General features: G+C 45.1%; 1 protein-coding gene across 3 annotated transcripts in view; it reads right to left on the bottom strand.

Annotated features, from left to right (window-relative positions):
- Positions 1 to 15,070, bottom strand: part of UBE4B (ubiquitination factor E4B) — a 119,783-nt gene that overhangs the window by 41,688 nt on the left and 63,025 nt on the right. For 2 of the 3 annotated variants that reach the window (XM_042996168.1, XM_042996169.1), the window contains 4 exons: positions 14,204 to 14,429; positions 5,324 to 5,465; positions 4,297 to 4,397; positions 2,980 to 3,094 (listed from right to left, as the gene is read on the bottom strand). In XM_042996168.1, the coding sequence (XP_042852102.1) occupies positions 2,980 to 3,094; positions 4,297 to 4,397; positions 5,324 to 5,465; positions 14,204 to 14,429 (584 nt within the window). Of the gene's footprint in view, positions 1 to 2,979; positions 3,095 to 4,296; positions 4,398 to 5,323; positions 5,466 to 12,427; positions 12,578 to 13,347; positions 13,759 to 14,203; positions 14,430 to 15,070 lie in introns of all 3 variants that reach the window. The other variant, XM_042996170.1, reaches the window with a different exon arrangement.

Here is a 15,070-nt window from a genome sequence, read left to right as displayed (position 1 = left end):
TCTTGAAAAAGTCTTTGCTGCCGCTCTCCCACCTCCATCTGATTCTTCTCATCTCTCCCTATTTATTTTGAAGAGAACAAGAAAAATAAACCTGTAATGGATCTTAGTATCGTGATATTAACTTTAATTATGCAGAGTAAAAAGATGGTTGATAAATGTTGAAAATATAAAAGAAAACTTGATTAGAATGACTTACCTCCATGCGTGGTATAATTAATACAATAACGTGAGATCAGAGCTTAAGGAGGGCACCTGTATTTATTTTTACACGTTTATCACTAATGCCAGGGCACATTATCACCACGTAAGATCTGCTCAGTACAACTCATCTTCAAATGTCACAATGCACTCACTGATTGACACACTTAGGGAGTTGGCCGGGATTCCAGACTAATAACATTAAGTAGAAAATGGTATGAACAACAGCTGACAATCCAGATGCCAACACGCTGAAATGGGAGTATTCTATAAAGCCACTAGAAAATCTGACAAATTCCCTCTCCTACTAATTTCGTCCCATTGTATCAAGCAGTTTCATTTAAGGAGCACAGGATTAAAAAAAAAAAAAAAAGTACCCTGGATTACAAAGTGCCCGTTGAGTGTCTTGAGATAAAAAGACAGCTCTGGAAAAGATGGTTCTAGTTTCTGCAACTCAAACTATCAGGGTAGAAGTAACGTACTGTTGGAAGCTAGCTAAACACGGACAGGTGAAGCTTAGGTGTGGGGTCGGGGAAATGACAAAATTACAATCAAGCAAAAAACAAAACTGAAGTTCCCAAATCACCAAAAATAAATTTCACAACTGGTCACTAGAAAACTCTCAAACTTGTCCCCCAGAATGCTATCATATTTATCCTTCTAGTAGAGTTATCCTTTTCTGCAGGTAGGATTTAATTTACGGTAGACAAGGTATTATTAGGTATAATATTTTTCAAATAGTCAAGCATTATGGTATTTGTGACTTACGTATTTTTATTTTTTGATAGATTTTATGTATGGTGTATGTGTGGTGTTTATGCGGTATATGTTTGTTGGTGATTCAAAGTCCACTCACTCATCATTTATTTCTCTCTAGAAAAAATACAAGGTAACTCGTAAGACAGAGGAAGTGTTCGAGACTGAGTGGCAGAAAAGGCATCAGAATGCTGTGATTAAAAAGCAATAGTGGTTGCACAACACTGTGAATGTACTAAATGCCACTGAATTGGTTAATTTTATGTTATGGGAATTTCATCTCAATTAAAAAAAAAAAAAAAGAGGTCACTGCGTTAACTCTGTGTAAGTTTCTTTAGAATAAAATAGGGACAGTACCCCTGTCAGCTGATCACTGGGCTGACGTTATACCTTTCTATTTTTATTAAATGTTTTTTAAAGTTTATTTATTTATTTTGAGAGAGAGGGAGAGAGAGGGTATGTGTGAGTGCAGAGGCGGGGCAGAGAGAGAGGGAGAGAGAATCCCAAGCAGGCTCTGCACGGTCAGCATAGAGCCCCTCACAGGGCTTGAACTCATGAATCGTAAGACCATGACTTGAGCCGAAACCAAGAGTCGGACGTTTAACTGACTGAGCCCCCCCGCCACGCCCTTGATCACTGGGCTGGTTTTATATAGCTAAAGCTACTCTGGGTTCCTCAAATGAGGTCTCGTAGAAGAGGAAAAGGAATCTAATTAGTGCACATCGCACACACACCAGAGTGTGTGCTTGAACCTCGCGAGACAGCTATTTACTTTCAACAGAGTTCGCTTACCTTTCTAGAGAAAGAAAGCTCACTATGCTGCGTTAAGTATTCCTGCAAGTCAACAAGACCATCATCCAAGGAAAGTACTCGAGGAATTCCAGACACATCCAAGGAAAGTACTCGAGGAATTCCAGACATAGTCACAATACTAACTGGGAGTTTGGCTCCCGGATTCATCCTTTACTAATATTTGGGAAGCTGGTAAAACACAATTCCTGAGATTTCAAAGGCCTTAAAATTAATAGTGACAAATAATACTAGGTATTAAAATAGATGACAAGGAATCCTATCAATGACAGCTACTCTTTCATGATCACACAGTCTACTGTAAGAAAATGTCTTAAAAATCCCTCCATCAAGGGATGTGGCTTGTGTGAAAGTTGCTGTGGCAAAGTGTTCACAACACAGGCCGGAAAACAACCACCAAGAGCGATGCCAAAGTTTCACCATGAAGAGACCTTTGAGGCTAAATAAGTAGCTTTATTACAAAATATCCCCTATCTGCATTTTCACTTGACTTCACACGGCGAGATATAAAAACTGTATGACTACTTAATGAGAGAAGTCATTAGCAAGACATGAGATCTCATTCCCAGTTTAGTGGTAAGAAGACAGAAGATTCTATGGGTGCGCAGACTGCCACGGGGCTAGTTTAGTCACTGACTTACTGATCTTTTTCTGTAAACTCAGTGAACTAATTTCCAATATGACTCGACCGGCAAACGCACATTGTGTCTCATGCTACCTCTCGGTATTGTTGTGTTAAAAGAGCCTTGGAATCGGGGACTGGGCCTGCTAGTGCTTCCCTCCCATGGCACTAACGCACTGTTTAAAACACTCGATGCTTGACTGACTGAGGTGGACAAATGATTGGAACAATGCAGCTGTCAATCCAATCATCTCAAGAGAGAAAGCGTCCGACTTCGGCTCAGGTCACGATCCTGCGGTTCACAAGTTCAAGCCCCGCGTCAGGCTCTGTGCTGACAGCATGGAGTATGCTTCAGATTCTGTGTCTCCCTCTCTCTCTGCCCGGCTTCCCTGCTCACACTCCAAGTATCTCTCTCAAAAATAAATAAAACATTAAAAAAAAAAGAAAGAAAGAAAGCTCAAGTAGAGCTCTCTGAGCAAATAATGCATGCAGGTCACAGTCAGAAACAGAAGTCTCCAATATATGGTGCCTTTAGAAATCAGCACAGGAGCTCCTCGGCTAAAAGCTTCGGTAACGAACTCACAAACCCTCACCTGCTTGAACACTTCTTCGTCCTGGTGAGTGGTTCTCACCAGCTCCTGCATGAAGCCATACGGGAGATTCCGGCAGAGCATATACGGCACCAGGAAGGACGGCTGGAGCACGGACCTGCCAACCCACGAAAAGACAAGGACTGTGATGGCTCAGCTCCTCACTGGGTGACAACACGACACACGGGCTGTCACGTCAGCGGAAGTGTCCAGTCAAAAGTCAAACTTGGAATCTCCCAAATACTCTACGTAACGGTTTTAGGCAAAAGATCACCTTTCCCATTGTTAATAATCCCTTTTTGGTCTTTTTAGCGAGAGGCTACGGAAAGTTTCAAAGAATCCATCTTTTCCTACATTCGACCCTTTAAAAATAAAGCAGTACCCCCGAAAAGGAAGCCTTATACATCTCTTTTACTTGTTTATGTCTCATCCAGTTGAAAAGAAAAGATCAGCAGTAGCTGAGGACTTTTTAAAAACTCTTATTAATTTTAATAGAATTTTTTTTAATGTTTTGGTACATGTTTAACCATTTCCTTCTCCTTTTTTTTTTTTTTCTGTTGTTGTTTTTGAAGTTTATTTATTTATCTCTACACCCAACATGGGGCTCAAACCCACGAGTCTGAGATCCAGAGTGTATGCTCCACTGACTAAGCCAACCAGGCACCCCCTTCCTTTTCCTTCTTTGTGACAAGTTTCAAAAACATACGGTTATGGTACAGAAAATAACAGAACAACATCCAGAACAAATAAATGTTGTAACTTTGCCATTTTTAACTTAGATATTTCTGCATCATGTTTCCTTCAGATATTTTTCAGAAAATACATGAAATCTGCAAATACTTTTATTGAACTATATTGAACCTTTACGGGACCCTCAGAAACAATCAGTGAATAATGGAGTATACTTTGGTGATTCCCCAATTAACTATCCTGCCATTTTTGTTTATCACTGAATAACAGAAAGCGATTGTATGATATACGGAAAGCGATGACCTACACACTTTTCCAAGTACCTCCCCTGATTTCAAGCAGCTGCTGTTAAACTAAATACTCATTTCCTGCCTTGACGTTGACGTATTTCAACAATGGTCTATGAAGAAAGCAGACAGAGAGTGGCCTGTTTTCTTTTCACACTGTTTCAGAGAAGGGAAGGGACCCTAGCGGTCACCTAGTCAAAGTGACCTCAACAAAGTCACCGCTTTTGTTTTACAGGTGAGAGGGCGCATTATCCAAGGTGGCGCAAGGTGGCTGGGCAGCCTGACGTCCGCTGATGCACAGGGTCCTCTCCCTGTTAACAGGAGCAAGTACGGTTCTGCCCACCTTGGCTGTGTGAGGGAACCTTGTAGAACTAGCGCGGTGTGGGATATGCACTGTGAGCGGATGTTGCTCAGAAGCTGGCTGACCGCTGGCTGGCTGCACATCTGAAATGAAAGGCGCAGGTCAGGGCTGCACAAACAAACAAGAGAATGCTGCACTGCTGAAAATTGACAAGAGTCAGAAGAGATCGCTCTCCAGGAAACGGCGTGTTTTTCTCTTGCTTTACTCACAATGAACCAACCAGAGTAACCCTAGCCTCCAAGTGTGCTGCCTCCGCTGAAATCTACGGTCGGAGAAGAAAGAGCAGAAGTGCAGGGCGACCAATGGGGGATCGCACAGATGTGCGCACGCTCTCTGCTTTTGCTATGGTGACGAGCAACAAAGCCCGGGGAAGCCCTTCCCAAGCATAACTAACAGGTGGACAAGAGGACTAGTTTGGAAAACTAGAAGCAGACAGTGAACTGGGAAGGAAATAATAATAGAGTCTGCACGAAACAGCAGAGAAAGTATAGCTTCCAGAGTTTAAAGCCAATTTTGTAATTTTTATGTGATTACGGACAATTAATGTCCCTGAGGCTCGTTTGCTTACCGAGACAGTAAAAACAACACCCATCTTACACTAGACTACCCTGAACTCACTAAACAGTGAGAAGCTGAACTACTGTAGACCTCGCACAGTGTTGGCGCTCCATAAACGCGGGTGATTATTACACTTGCGACAGGCTCTCGGAAATTATCGGGGAAATTGTAATTATCGGAATTATTGCAAGTCGCTGGAGGCAATGGCACTTGCCCCCATCACTTCTTCCTTCCACTAGAATGTGAGTTCCGTGAGGGTAGGGATCTCCGTCTGTTCTGTTCCCTAATATACCTCGAGCTCCTGATATGGTGCCTGGTGCATATTGTGTGCTTGAGAGCCATTTTCCTGACCGAATAAATGAACGTTCCTTGGAAGGGCGGGAGGGATGATTATTTATCAAAAAATAACCAGGTTTTTGTGGGTTTTTCAAATGCATCTATTTCATATTACCTTTGGTGCTTTTTTTTCCTCTATTCCAACTCGGTCAAAACACTCGATGAGGTAGTTCAGCATGTCTGTCTCCTTGCAGGTCTCGATGGTGAAATGGTCACTGTAGGAATCCCAAGTACCTGTCCCACCAGAGGCTCCCAAACTTTGGAGAAGAGAAAAGAAAATCGATGATTCTTATCTCTTCTCGGAATCGATTATTTTTGCTAGAGTCTGCATTTCTGTAGCAGAAAGCCTGTTAGGATCCCTGCACCCAGGACAAAACACAGACACCCATGCAGCCAAGGCTGGAGCTGACCTCTGATTTCACCTGCTCCAAGGCCAACAACAGTAACTCTTAGTAAACATTTTACTGACCTAAGAAGAGAGTTGGATCAGAAATCCGACTTCTTATCTTTTTGGGAACGGCAGCTTACGAAGCCAGGAGGGCTAAGAACGGCCACCGTGTGCCAGGCATCTGAAGGGATATCACATGTACTAAAACCAAGCTGGCCGGCTCCACTCGGGCACACTTGTAAGTTGAAACCAGACTATGCTACTGCTGTGATCAAACGCTTCGGGAGTGAAGTGACAAAGACTAACAGAATACTCCTCGTGACTTCTGCCATAAATCTCAAAGGCCTTCACCCACCATTTGGCAATAGGACCAGAAAAGGAAATCTGTCCAGTTAGAGAAGGAAACATAAAAGTATTTGTTATGAACACAAAAACTTCCAAAACTTTCAGCGACAGAGGCAAGGGAGTACAGTAAAAAACAAACGAAACAAAAATCCTGCACTAGGAGTATCGAAACTTGCGTCGGATCCCAGCCGTACTGCTTCCTGATTGCCCGAGCCTAGAACCAACCCCATCCCATCAGCAGCGAGGCTTGAAGTGAGAGCAAGTGGAAGCGTTTTGTAAATCAGAAGCAGGATACGACACGAAGCACTGTTATGATTGGTCGTAACTGTTCTCTGAGACCAATGCCAAACACTGTCTCAGGGGTTGGGTGTGGGGAAACTAAAGAACAGATCGTCCATCGGCAAGTCACATACCAAATCTGATGTTTGACTCACAGATTTCTTTGATCCCCACACAAGACACACGGACAGTAATCACGGCACAGGGAGAGGGCAGAAATTTGGAGGTGAAAAGGAAATGAGAAAAGATAAACTTAGCCCCCAAAATTATATAGGAAAGATGATAAAGGATGGGAAAAAGATCCCAAACTGGAGACCCAGCCTCCTTCAACTGGGGCAGACAATTAAAGGCCAGAAACCCACAGGACCAACAGGGGTTGAGATATAAACAACACGCTATGCAGACAGGTGCATATATATACATAACTAATTTTGGAATATATATGTAATTGACCTTAGAATTTCAGAAAAATCCAGTCGATCCTTGAACAACACAGGGATTAGGGATGCCACTTCCATGCATTTCACTTTTGACGCCCCCAAAACTTTGCTAACAGCCTACTATTGACCAGAAGTCTTACTAACAACAAAGCAGTCGATTAACATGTCATTTTGTATGTGTATTATATACTGTATCCTTACAGCATATTCTTAAGTATTACTCTTAAGCTAGAGAAAAGAAAATATTAAGAAAATCATAGGGAAAATACATTTGAGGTATACCATACTGTATTTACCAAAAAAATCCACACATACGTGGGTCAAACCCTGTTGCTGAAGGGTCAAGTGGATACATAACTGACCTTGGAATGAAAGTATGATATGAACATTAACAAGATGAAAACAATGCCAGTTTTAAATCCAAGGCTTTCAGCCCAGAGTCTACAAATCTGAATTCCTACAACCTACTCTACAAGTCTGACAGAAGGGAAGGAAATAGAAAGCAATGGGAGAAAAAAAAAAGAAAAAAAAAGCAACCATAAGAACAAAACAGAAAAACCCACCCACAAATATAATATAAGAGATGAATCCCCAGAAGTAGGAGAAAAAGAGCTATTTTCTTTTTTTATAGATGTATTTTTAATGTTTATTTCTGAGAGAGAGAGAGAGAGAGAGACACAGAGTGTGAGCAGGGGAGGGACAGAGGGAGAAGGAAACACAGAATCTGAAGCAGGCTCCAGGCTCTGAGCTGTCGGCACAGAGCCCGACGCGGGGCTCGAACTCACAAGCCGTGAGATCATGACCTGAGCCGAAGTCGGACGCTTAACCGACTGAGCCACCCAGGCGCCCCGAGGGCTATTTCCGTTACTGCACCATTTTAGTTTCAAACTAACTGCAATTCTTTCTTCGTCTGTCTGATGTTGGTGACTCAGTGACTAGATTACTCCCTGTGCTTCCAAAGATGAACTTTACCAACACAGGCTTTACCTACACACAACTAAGGCTAATCTTCCTTTGAGTGGCTCTTGTGGAAGAGAATGAAAACAGACCATCCTCCTGTTTAAAACGAAAAAGTTCAACTATACAATTTCCTTGATAACCAGACCCAAGATTTTCACGTTTTTACATTTCTGAAATGAAAAGCACCTCATATTTGATGTCGATAGGTTCTTGCCAGTTGCAAGGGGTCAGTGTGACCCAGTTCACATGGAAGTCATGCACTGAAACCGGGTGCTGTGGGTTCCATTCTTAGCCAACGCCTGCCATTTAATTTTAACTTCAATGTGAACACCTCAAAGCCAGCTGAGGTATCTCCACGATGATCTCACTAAGATCATGAAAAGCAGCGGTGTATGTAGAAGATCGCTGGTCTTATGCCGAGCAATGCGAACAAAGGCGCTCAGAATACATTAGAGAATTTTCAAAGCTAAAAGAAGCGGCTACGTTTTGGTGATCATCGGTCAGACACCAAGTGACACTTCAGTTGACTTTTTAAGAAGAGAGGAAGACCAAAAAGTGAAACAAAATTTAACCGAACTGGAACTGTAGAGAAAACTCCAGTACTTGTCCATATATCACAAATTTTAGAATCAGTCCTAAAGTAAACCATGACCCTAGCAGGAAAGGCAGCCAGTCCCAACAATGCTACACAGAGGTCTCAACGAGCAAAACCGACAGGCTCCTCAGGTTCCAAGTGAAAGCGCTGTACTCACATTTTGAACGCGACACTGAGGGAGAGAGAAAGTGGTGTCGTGTTTATGTGCATACGTTCAGGCTACCAATAAACATCTTTAAAGTTTTCAAATAACATTTCACTTTTTTCCCTAAAAAAAATCATCCCAGAATTCGTGATGCTTTTACAACTGTGACACGTGGAATGCCACACTGGAAACACGTCACATTTAAGTCCTACAAGTTATCTACAAAGTTACACTGCCCTCTGGGAGGATTTACGAGCCATTTTCTGATAACTACATCAACAGTCCAATTGAATGTAACTACTCTGCATCACAGAAAGACAGCTGAATGCTTCTGAAAAGCCAATGAACATCTTCCTGGGGAGTCACGCATGCGTTAGGTCTGTGCAAATCGAATCCCATTTGAAAGGCACCAAGAAAAGTGTTCCTTAAAAGGATTCCACGGCGGTTTCATTTTTTTCTATAACGCACCCTCCTATTTACTCATTTTTTGGAATGCAGACTTTAGTGTTTTGTGTTTTCGCACTGCAAGGCAAAGTCAGAGCTGTACAGGTTCGAGCAATGTCAACTCATCGATGTCCCTTCTGTATGGCAGGCACTGTCGTAGGCTCTGGGGGCAGCACACTAACTCGAACAGATCAAGACCCTGCTCGTGTGGTGAGCAGGTTCTAGAGGGGAACGGTCCAAAACAACATAGAGACGCCACGAAGAAAAACAAAAGCAAAGCATGGTGACAGAGACGGGCAGGAGGCGCGCGCGTGTATTTTATACGCTGTGTGATATGACCCTCTGGTAAGACAGCATGCACACGGAGACCCGAGGGAGTGAGCGGGGAGCAAGCCACGCAGCCCTCTTGGGGCAGGCCATCCAAAGAGAGGAAGTAAGTGTGAAGGCCTAAGGCGGCGGGGAATATGCCAGGTGAGGTCAAGAACGGGGTCGTGAGCAGCAGAGGGCGGAGGCAAGTGGAGGCACGTGAGGTTAGAAAGGAGGAATGCACGTGTGTGTGCGCACGTGGGTGTACATGAGACGAAGGGTCTCGTGCACCAGGGCGAGGCTTTGGGTTTTACTCCGCACGACAAGGGACGTTACCGGAGGGTCTGGACACAGACATGGTGGAACCATCTCCATGTTTCGTTGCCAAGGGGTGATGTAAACGTCAACATTTTTCACTACTTGCTGATTTTCCCTTTCTCTACTCACACAGGTTCACGACTGTCAAAATGTTCTCTCCTTCGCTGAAACATCTAAGCAGTTAAAAACAGATTTCTTTCCCATCATCAATTTCCTAGGATACAATCGGAAAAGTTCTCCTCAGAGGAACCGCTATGTTCTCCTTATACAAGATGCTCTCGCTCCCCGTGTCCGCTCCGACAACAAGCAGATCCTAATTCCTATAGCTCTCTTCACAGAGGGCTATAGAACATCACGGAAGGAGTGTTTTAGCTTTCTCTCTTTCAAATTTTTAAAAATGTTTAATTTTGAGAAAGAGCGTGCCTGTGCTCTTCGGGGGGGTGGGCGCAGAAAGAGGGGGACAAGACGATCCCAAGCAGGCTCCGTGCTGACACCAGCGAGCCCGATGCGGAGCTCGAACCAAAGTGAGACACTTGGCCAACTGAGCCATTCAGGCGCCCCAGGAATGTTTCACCGTTCTTAAATTAGTCCTTTTCATCACCACTATAGATAATGAGCATACGAATGTATTCCCAACTATTTCCAAAAACATTCTTAACGCGTCAACTCCAGCATCAACTCCACCGGGCAAGCAGAAGGGGAGACAGATGCGGCCCCTGTTGATTCTTTCCTCTATGACGTTAACATCACTGGGCAAGAAGTAGGTGTTGAAATTGCTTACTTCGCAGTAAACAAAATTCTGGGAAGATCAATTAGAAAGGGGGAGAAAGAAAATAACTATTTCCTGATCACTCACACTAACAAGGTTTTTTATGACCTCTTCTTGGTTCTGACCCACAAGCATTCTCGAGTTCCTCTCCGTGTGCTTTAATCAGTTACCATTTTTTTTTTTTTTTACCCATCCTTTCACATTCTGTTTGAGATCTATTCAAAAACTCGAAGTTGCCAAAACCTGGAGAGATCAGATTCTGTTTTAACAGCCAGCAAAGGACCTGCCAACTGAATGGAATTTTGTAATTACCGAGGAAAATGTTGGTGCTTCCTTGCCAAGGAACAGAGTAGAAGCATAAACACTGGGCAGCGAAATAACTAGTATGAGGAGCAAGAACGACCCAGGTCCTATTGCGAGTGGGGGTGAGGCAGGTGAGTTCTGGACTCGGGCCCTGCCACGTATCCAGTTATGTGACTGACCTCCCTGTCCCCACGTTCCTTACGGCAATTGGGAGGGCCGCTGAGAGGATAAAGGGATAATGCGTGCCGTGTGCTGGCTCAGGGTCTGGCACACGAGGCTCAGTAAGTATCTGGAGCTATTATTACACAGTCCGTTCTTTCTCCTTGTGGCCACAGAATCTAGATCAGAGACAAGGTCGGGATGCTGGGAGTGCAGCGCTAGTGAAAGCAGCACACAATCTGAAATCTTTGTGAGAGCACGCTGGAATTAAACAGACCAGGGAGAGACAGCATTTCTCCTACAATTTACAGTAAGACAGGTAACAAAGCACTTTTATCATGTATGGAAACTGACTCCTAAAAAGGATGCCTGCTCGGGGGCTCAGATGGTTAAACATCCAACTTTGGCTCAGGCCATGATCTTACGGTTTGTGAGTTCGAGCCCCGTGTCGGGCTCTGTGCTGACAGCTCAGAGCCTGGAGCCTGCTTCGGATTCTGTGCCTTCCTCTCTCTCTCTCTCTCTCTCTCTCTCTCTCTCGGCCCCTCCCCTGCTCGTGCTCTCTGTCTCTGTCTCTCAAAAATGGATGAATAAACATTAAAGAAAAAAAAGGATGCCTGCTGCATTACTGTAATCGGGAAGTAGGATTTTATCTACGTGAAAAAGACACTTCTACCTTTGGGAAATTTACTTGAGAAAACAGTAATATAATGTTCAACCTAATACAAATATCAACCCTCCTGAATCAATATTCAACCCTGCACCCACACTCCTTTCTCTCTTTATATACTCTCTCTAATGATTCTTCTGAACACTGTCAAATTTAATGAAGTGTACCTAACTCCTACTGCTGTCTCTATTTATAGCCTGGAGTTATTTTTGAACAGTGCTGGGCACAAATACCAAGTCAGTCCAGTGGAAACTTCGATTTCAGAGCAAAATTGTAAGACAATGAGTCAGAGGTTCAGAAAGAAGGTGCTATTATATTTTCTTGCCCAAAGTCACCTAGAACCCCAAACAGTGTTTTCAGGGGGGTTTTCAGGTTTTCAGGGGGGAACGAACAGTCAGCAGCATCGTGAACTGTGTTTTAGCCTCTGCTGCCATTCCAAAGGCCGTCTAAACAAGGGTCTAGCTTCGCTGAGGCCAAGGCGGTGACTGGTGAAGTTGAAGGCTAGAAGTGAAACCAGATTCACGGTTATAACAGACAGTGTGGCCCAACATGCTCTTAGACAGACTGACCGTCAGACAGAGTGGGGGTGGAAAAGCAGGGGGGGGAACAGACACGCACACACACACACACACACACACACACACACACACGCCATCCCGGCCCCTCTGCCATTCGTGAGTAGCAGCAATCCATGCAACTGTACGTAAGAAAACATGCCTCACGGAAAACATGTTGCTCATATCCGGCAGCTCACAAGAACACTCGCGATAGGTAAACAAAGGGCCCATTTCTGATCTCAGGGTGGGTGAACTTGACAACCGACCTTTAATCTGCTGCTTGTATTTCTGACCAATGATTACGCGTAAGTCTTCCTCTAAACTTACCGGGCAACAATGATGAGGGTGTTCCTAATGTGCCACTTTACCCCGTGATGGGGTCCTACCACCTCGGTACATGCAGGTTTCCCAGTCTTAACTCTCCCGACTGCCTCATCTGACCCTATCCTGTCTAGACTCAAAGCACACCCCTAATGAGGGCTCACAAAAGTTAGTTCCTAAGCACCTAGGCACATGCAGGGGTGAGACTCCATTCCTCTGATACCTGGACCCAAACTGGACACAAGAAAACTCATCACCACCACCACCACCTTCATCATCACCATCATCACCATCATCATCATCTTCTTCATCGTCATCACTACTGTCGCCAGAAAGCGCGAGGAAGAGGAAGGAGAAAGGATTGTCGTGCATGCTACCACAACAAAAGCAAAAAAGGTCATGAGGGAACAAAGAAAAAACAAGAGATGGAAAGCTTTTGCAACTCCTGTCCCTTTTAAATTAAACGTTACGCTGAAAGTTCTGCCTGCTGACATGCAGGAACACCATTCACCCCCATCGCATCAATGCACAGGTGCGTCCGAGAGGGGGCGGGGGGCACTGGTTAGCGGAATGCTGACGCCGCTTCTTCCTGAGAGGCTCGAATCAGAGCGTCAAGGCACAAACACCGGCCCAGCCGCAGCGATCGGGGGTGAGGGGCACCAGCCCAGACTTGCTCCCACCACCCCCCGGGCTGGCCGCATTTCAACTATGATTGGCAACAGTACAGAGAGCTGAGAGGGGCTCCCACGAGCCCCAGCTCTCGCCTACAAACTGCCCCCAGCCTCTGGAATTCATTTGTGATGAGGACTGACAGGTGAGCTAGGTTTCAGAAAGTGAAGCGACTTCTTGTTGTTGGTTTTTCTCTTTTTCTTTTTTTGGTACGGTCAGGAGGAAGAGCGAGGGGCAAGAAGAAAGGGACACACAACGGAGCACCCACACTTTCTACAGTTAGCAAAGCCTGGCAGAAGCGAGGAGTCCGGGCGCGAGCCTACCGAACTAGTTAGACGCGCGGGTTAATAACCCCAAACGGAAAAACACACGCAACTGAGGTCAGTGTCACACGCCAGTTCTTTCAAACCGAGTTAATCGCCTCTCCCTGCACTGCAAACACGCACCCAGCTCTCCTGCTGAATAAATAAATACCTAGGAGAGGTCCTTAGGGATGAGGGGCGTCTGCTCGAGGCACTGGGCGAGGCGGCCAGTAAAGGTGGGCCCAGGCTGGAGGGTCTCTGGCTGGGAGAGCTGGCAGGCACTGCTTGAGGGCTACTAGCGAGGGCAGGGCGGCCGGGCGAGCTGGACAGAGTGGAGATGCCTGGGGACCGCGGGGCAGAAGCGGAAGGCCCCCACGGGTGGGCGACCGTGTAGGGGCGATACCGTGGAGAGGAGGGCTGGCTCCCCGCGGCGGCCCCCGAAGCCGCCCCGTGGGGACTGAGGGTAACGGAAGGCGCAGCCGGCTGGCTGGCTGCACGGCAAGGGGACGAGGCAACGGACGGGCTCGGCACCGGCACCGAGCTCCAGAAACTCGTACTGGGAGCGGGGCTCGTTTCATAGAGGCTAGAGCAGTTGAGAAAGAGGAGAAAGGAGAGAAAACGGAAGACAAACTTGAGGTAAACAGCTGCAAAGGAAAATCTCAAGCTCTGAAAGAGTAATGTGATTACACGCCAAGTGTACGCGTCTTTCAGACTCATCTAAATCATTAGAATCGAACTGCTGTACGGATCTAGAGGCTACATTTACAACACGGTAAAGCCCTCTTCCCAAGGATTAATGTACGATATATACAGCCATTTGTTTCCAAAATTTACCAAGAGCCTAACCATGGGAAGCCAAACAGACCAGCGGAAAAGACCACACCTCCTGCAATGGCTAAATGCGTCCACCCACATACAATACATGCCATAGTCTGCAGGACAAAGGCCCATGAGGGAAGAGTCCCTTCTCTTACATACTTCGTGGCTGTTTTACTACCAACTAGATGTGCGAAAGGAACCACACTGACCTAGACAACGAGCTGGCACCGAAGGAGCCCACACCGCAGAACATGGGGCTCGCTCCTGGGTTGGAGCCGGTAGTTAGCATGAGATTTCTGTCCGGGGACCGAGCCGCCGCAATTGGCTGCGATGTGGCCGTCAGACTGGCAAATGGATTTTCATCTCTAGTCTGGGTAGACATCATTAGCACTTCCATTAAAATCTGGCCAATCAAGTCCTTAAAATCGGAGAACACTGTTGGAAAGGCAGAAGAAAGAAGAGGTTACACATGGTTCCTCATATACATAGGCAGTCCTTGAATAAGCCACATTAAACCAGAGGTTCAGCGTGGCAACCGGAATGGATTCTGGAGCAGTACAAGGACATCAGTAGAAAACCCGGTGAAATCCAGATGAAGTCTGGAGTGGAAGTAATAGTAAGATCTTAGTCCTGACAAATACATTGTGGTTACATAAGATGTTAACGTTAGGGGAAACCTAGGTGAAGGATATACGGGAACTCCCTGCACGGTGTCTAAAACTCTTCTGTAAATCTAAAATTATTCCAAAATACAAAACTTATTTAAAAAAAGAAAGAAAACTGGAGTGGAGCCAATGAGAATCGCTGTTGACATACATTTAACTGTAAAAAGAAGCCACTCCCAAATACAGGTGTCTATTTATCATATACCGGAAACAAAGCTGGGTTCGTATTTCTTCACCGACGTATGTTTTATGTACAGTAAAACTATCAAATGCGAGGTTCAAAATATTTTATGAAGGGTCTAACATTTAGTCACCATCTGGCTTTCCGGAGAAAACTCTATTTTCTAACTTTCTCCTTAATTCTCTGCAGCTCCCCAATGCCTTACTGTAAGTCTTTAGATACATTTTATA

The sequence above is a fragment of the Panthera tigris genome, chromosome C1 (genome assembly GCF_018350195.1).
Source record: "Panthera tigris isolate Pti1 chromosome C1, P.tigris_Pti1_mat1.1, whole genome shotgun sequence".
NCBI classification, from domain to species: domain Eukaryota; kingdom Metazoa; phylum Chordata; class Mammalia; order Carnivora; family Felidae; genus Panthera; species Panthera tigris.
This window is presented reverse-complemented; position numbering and strand designations above follow the sequence as displayed.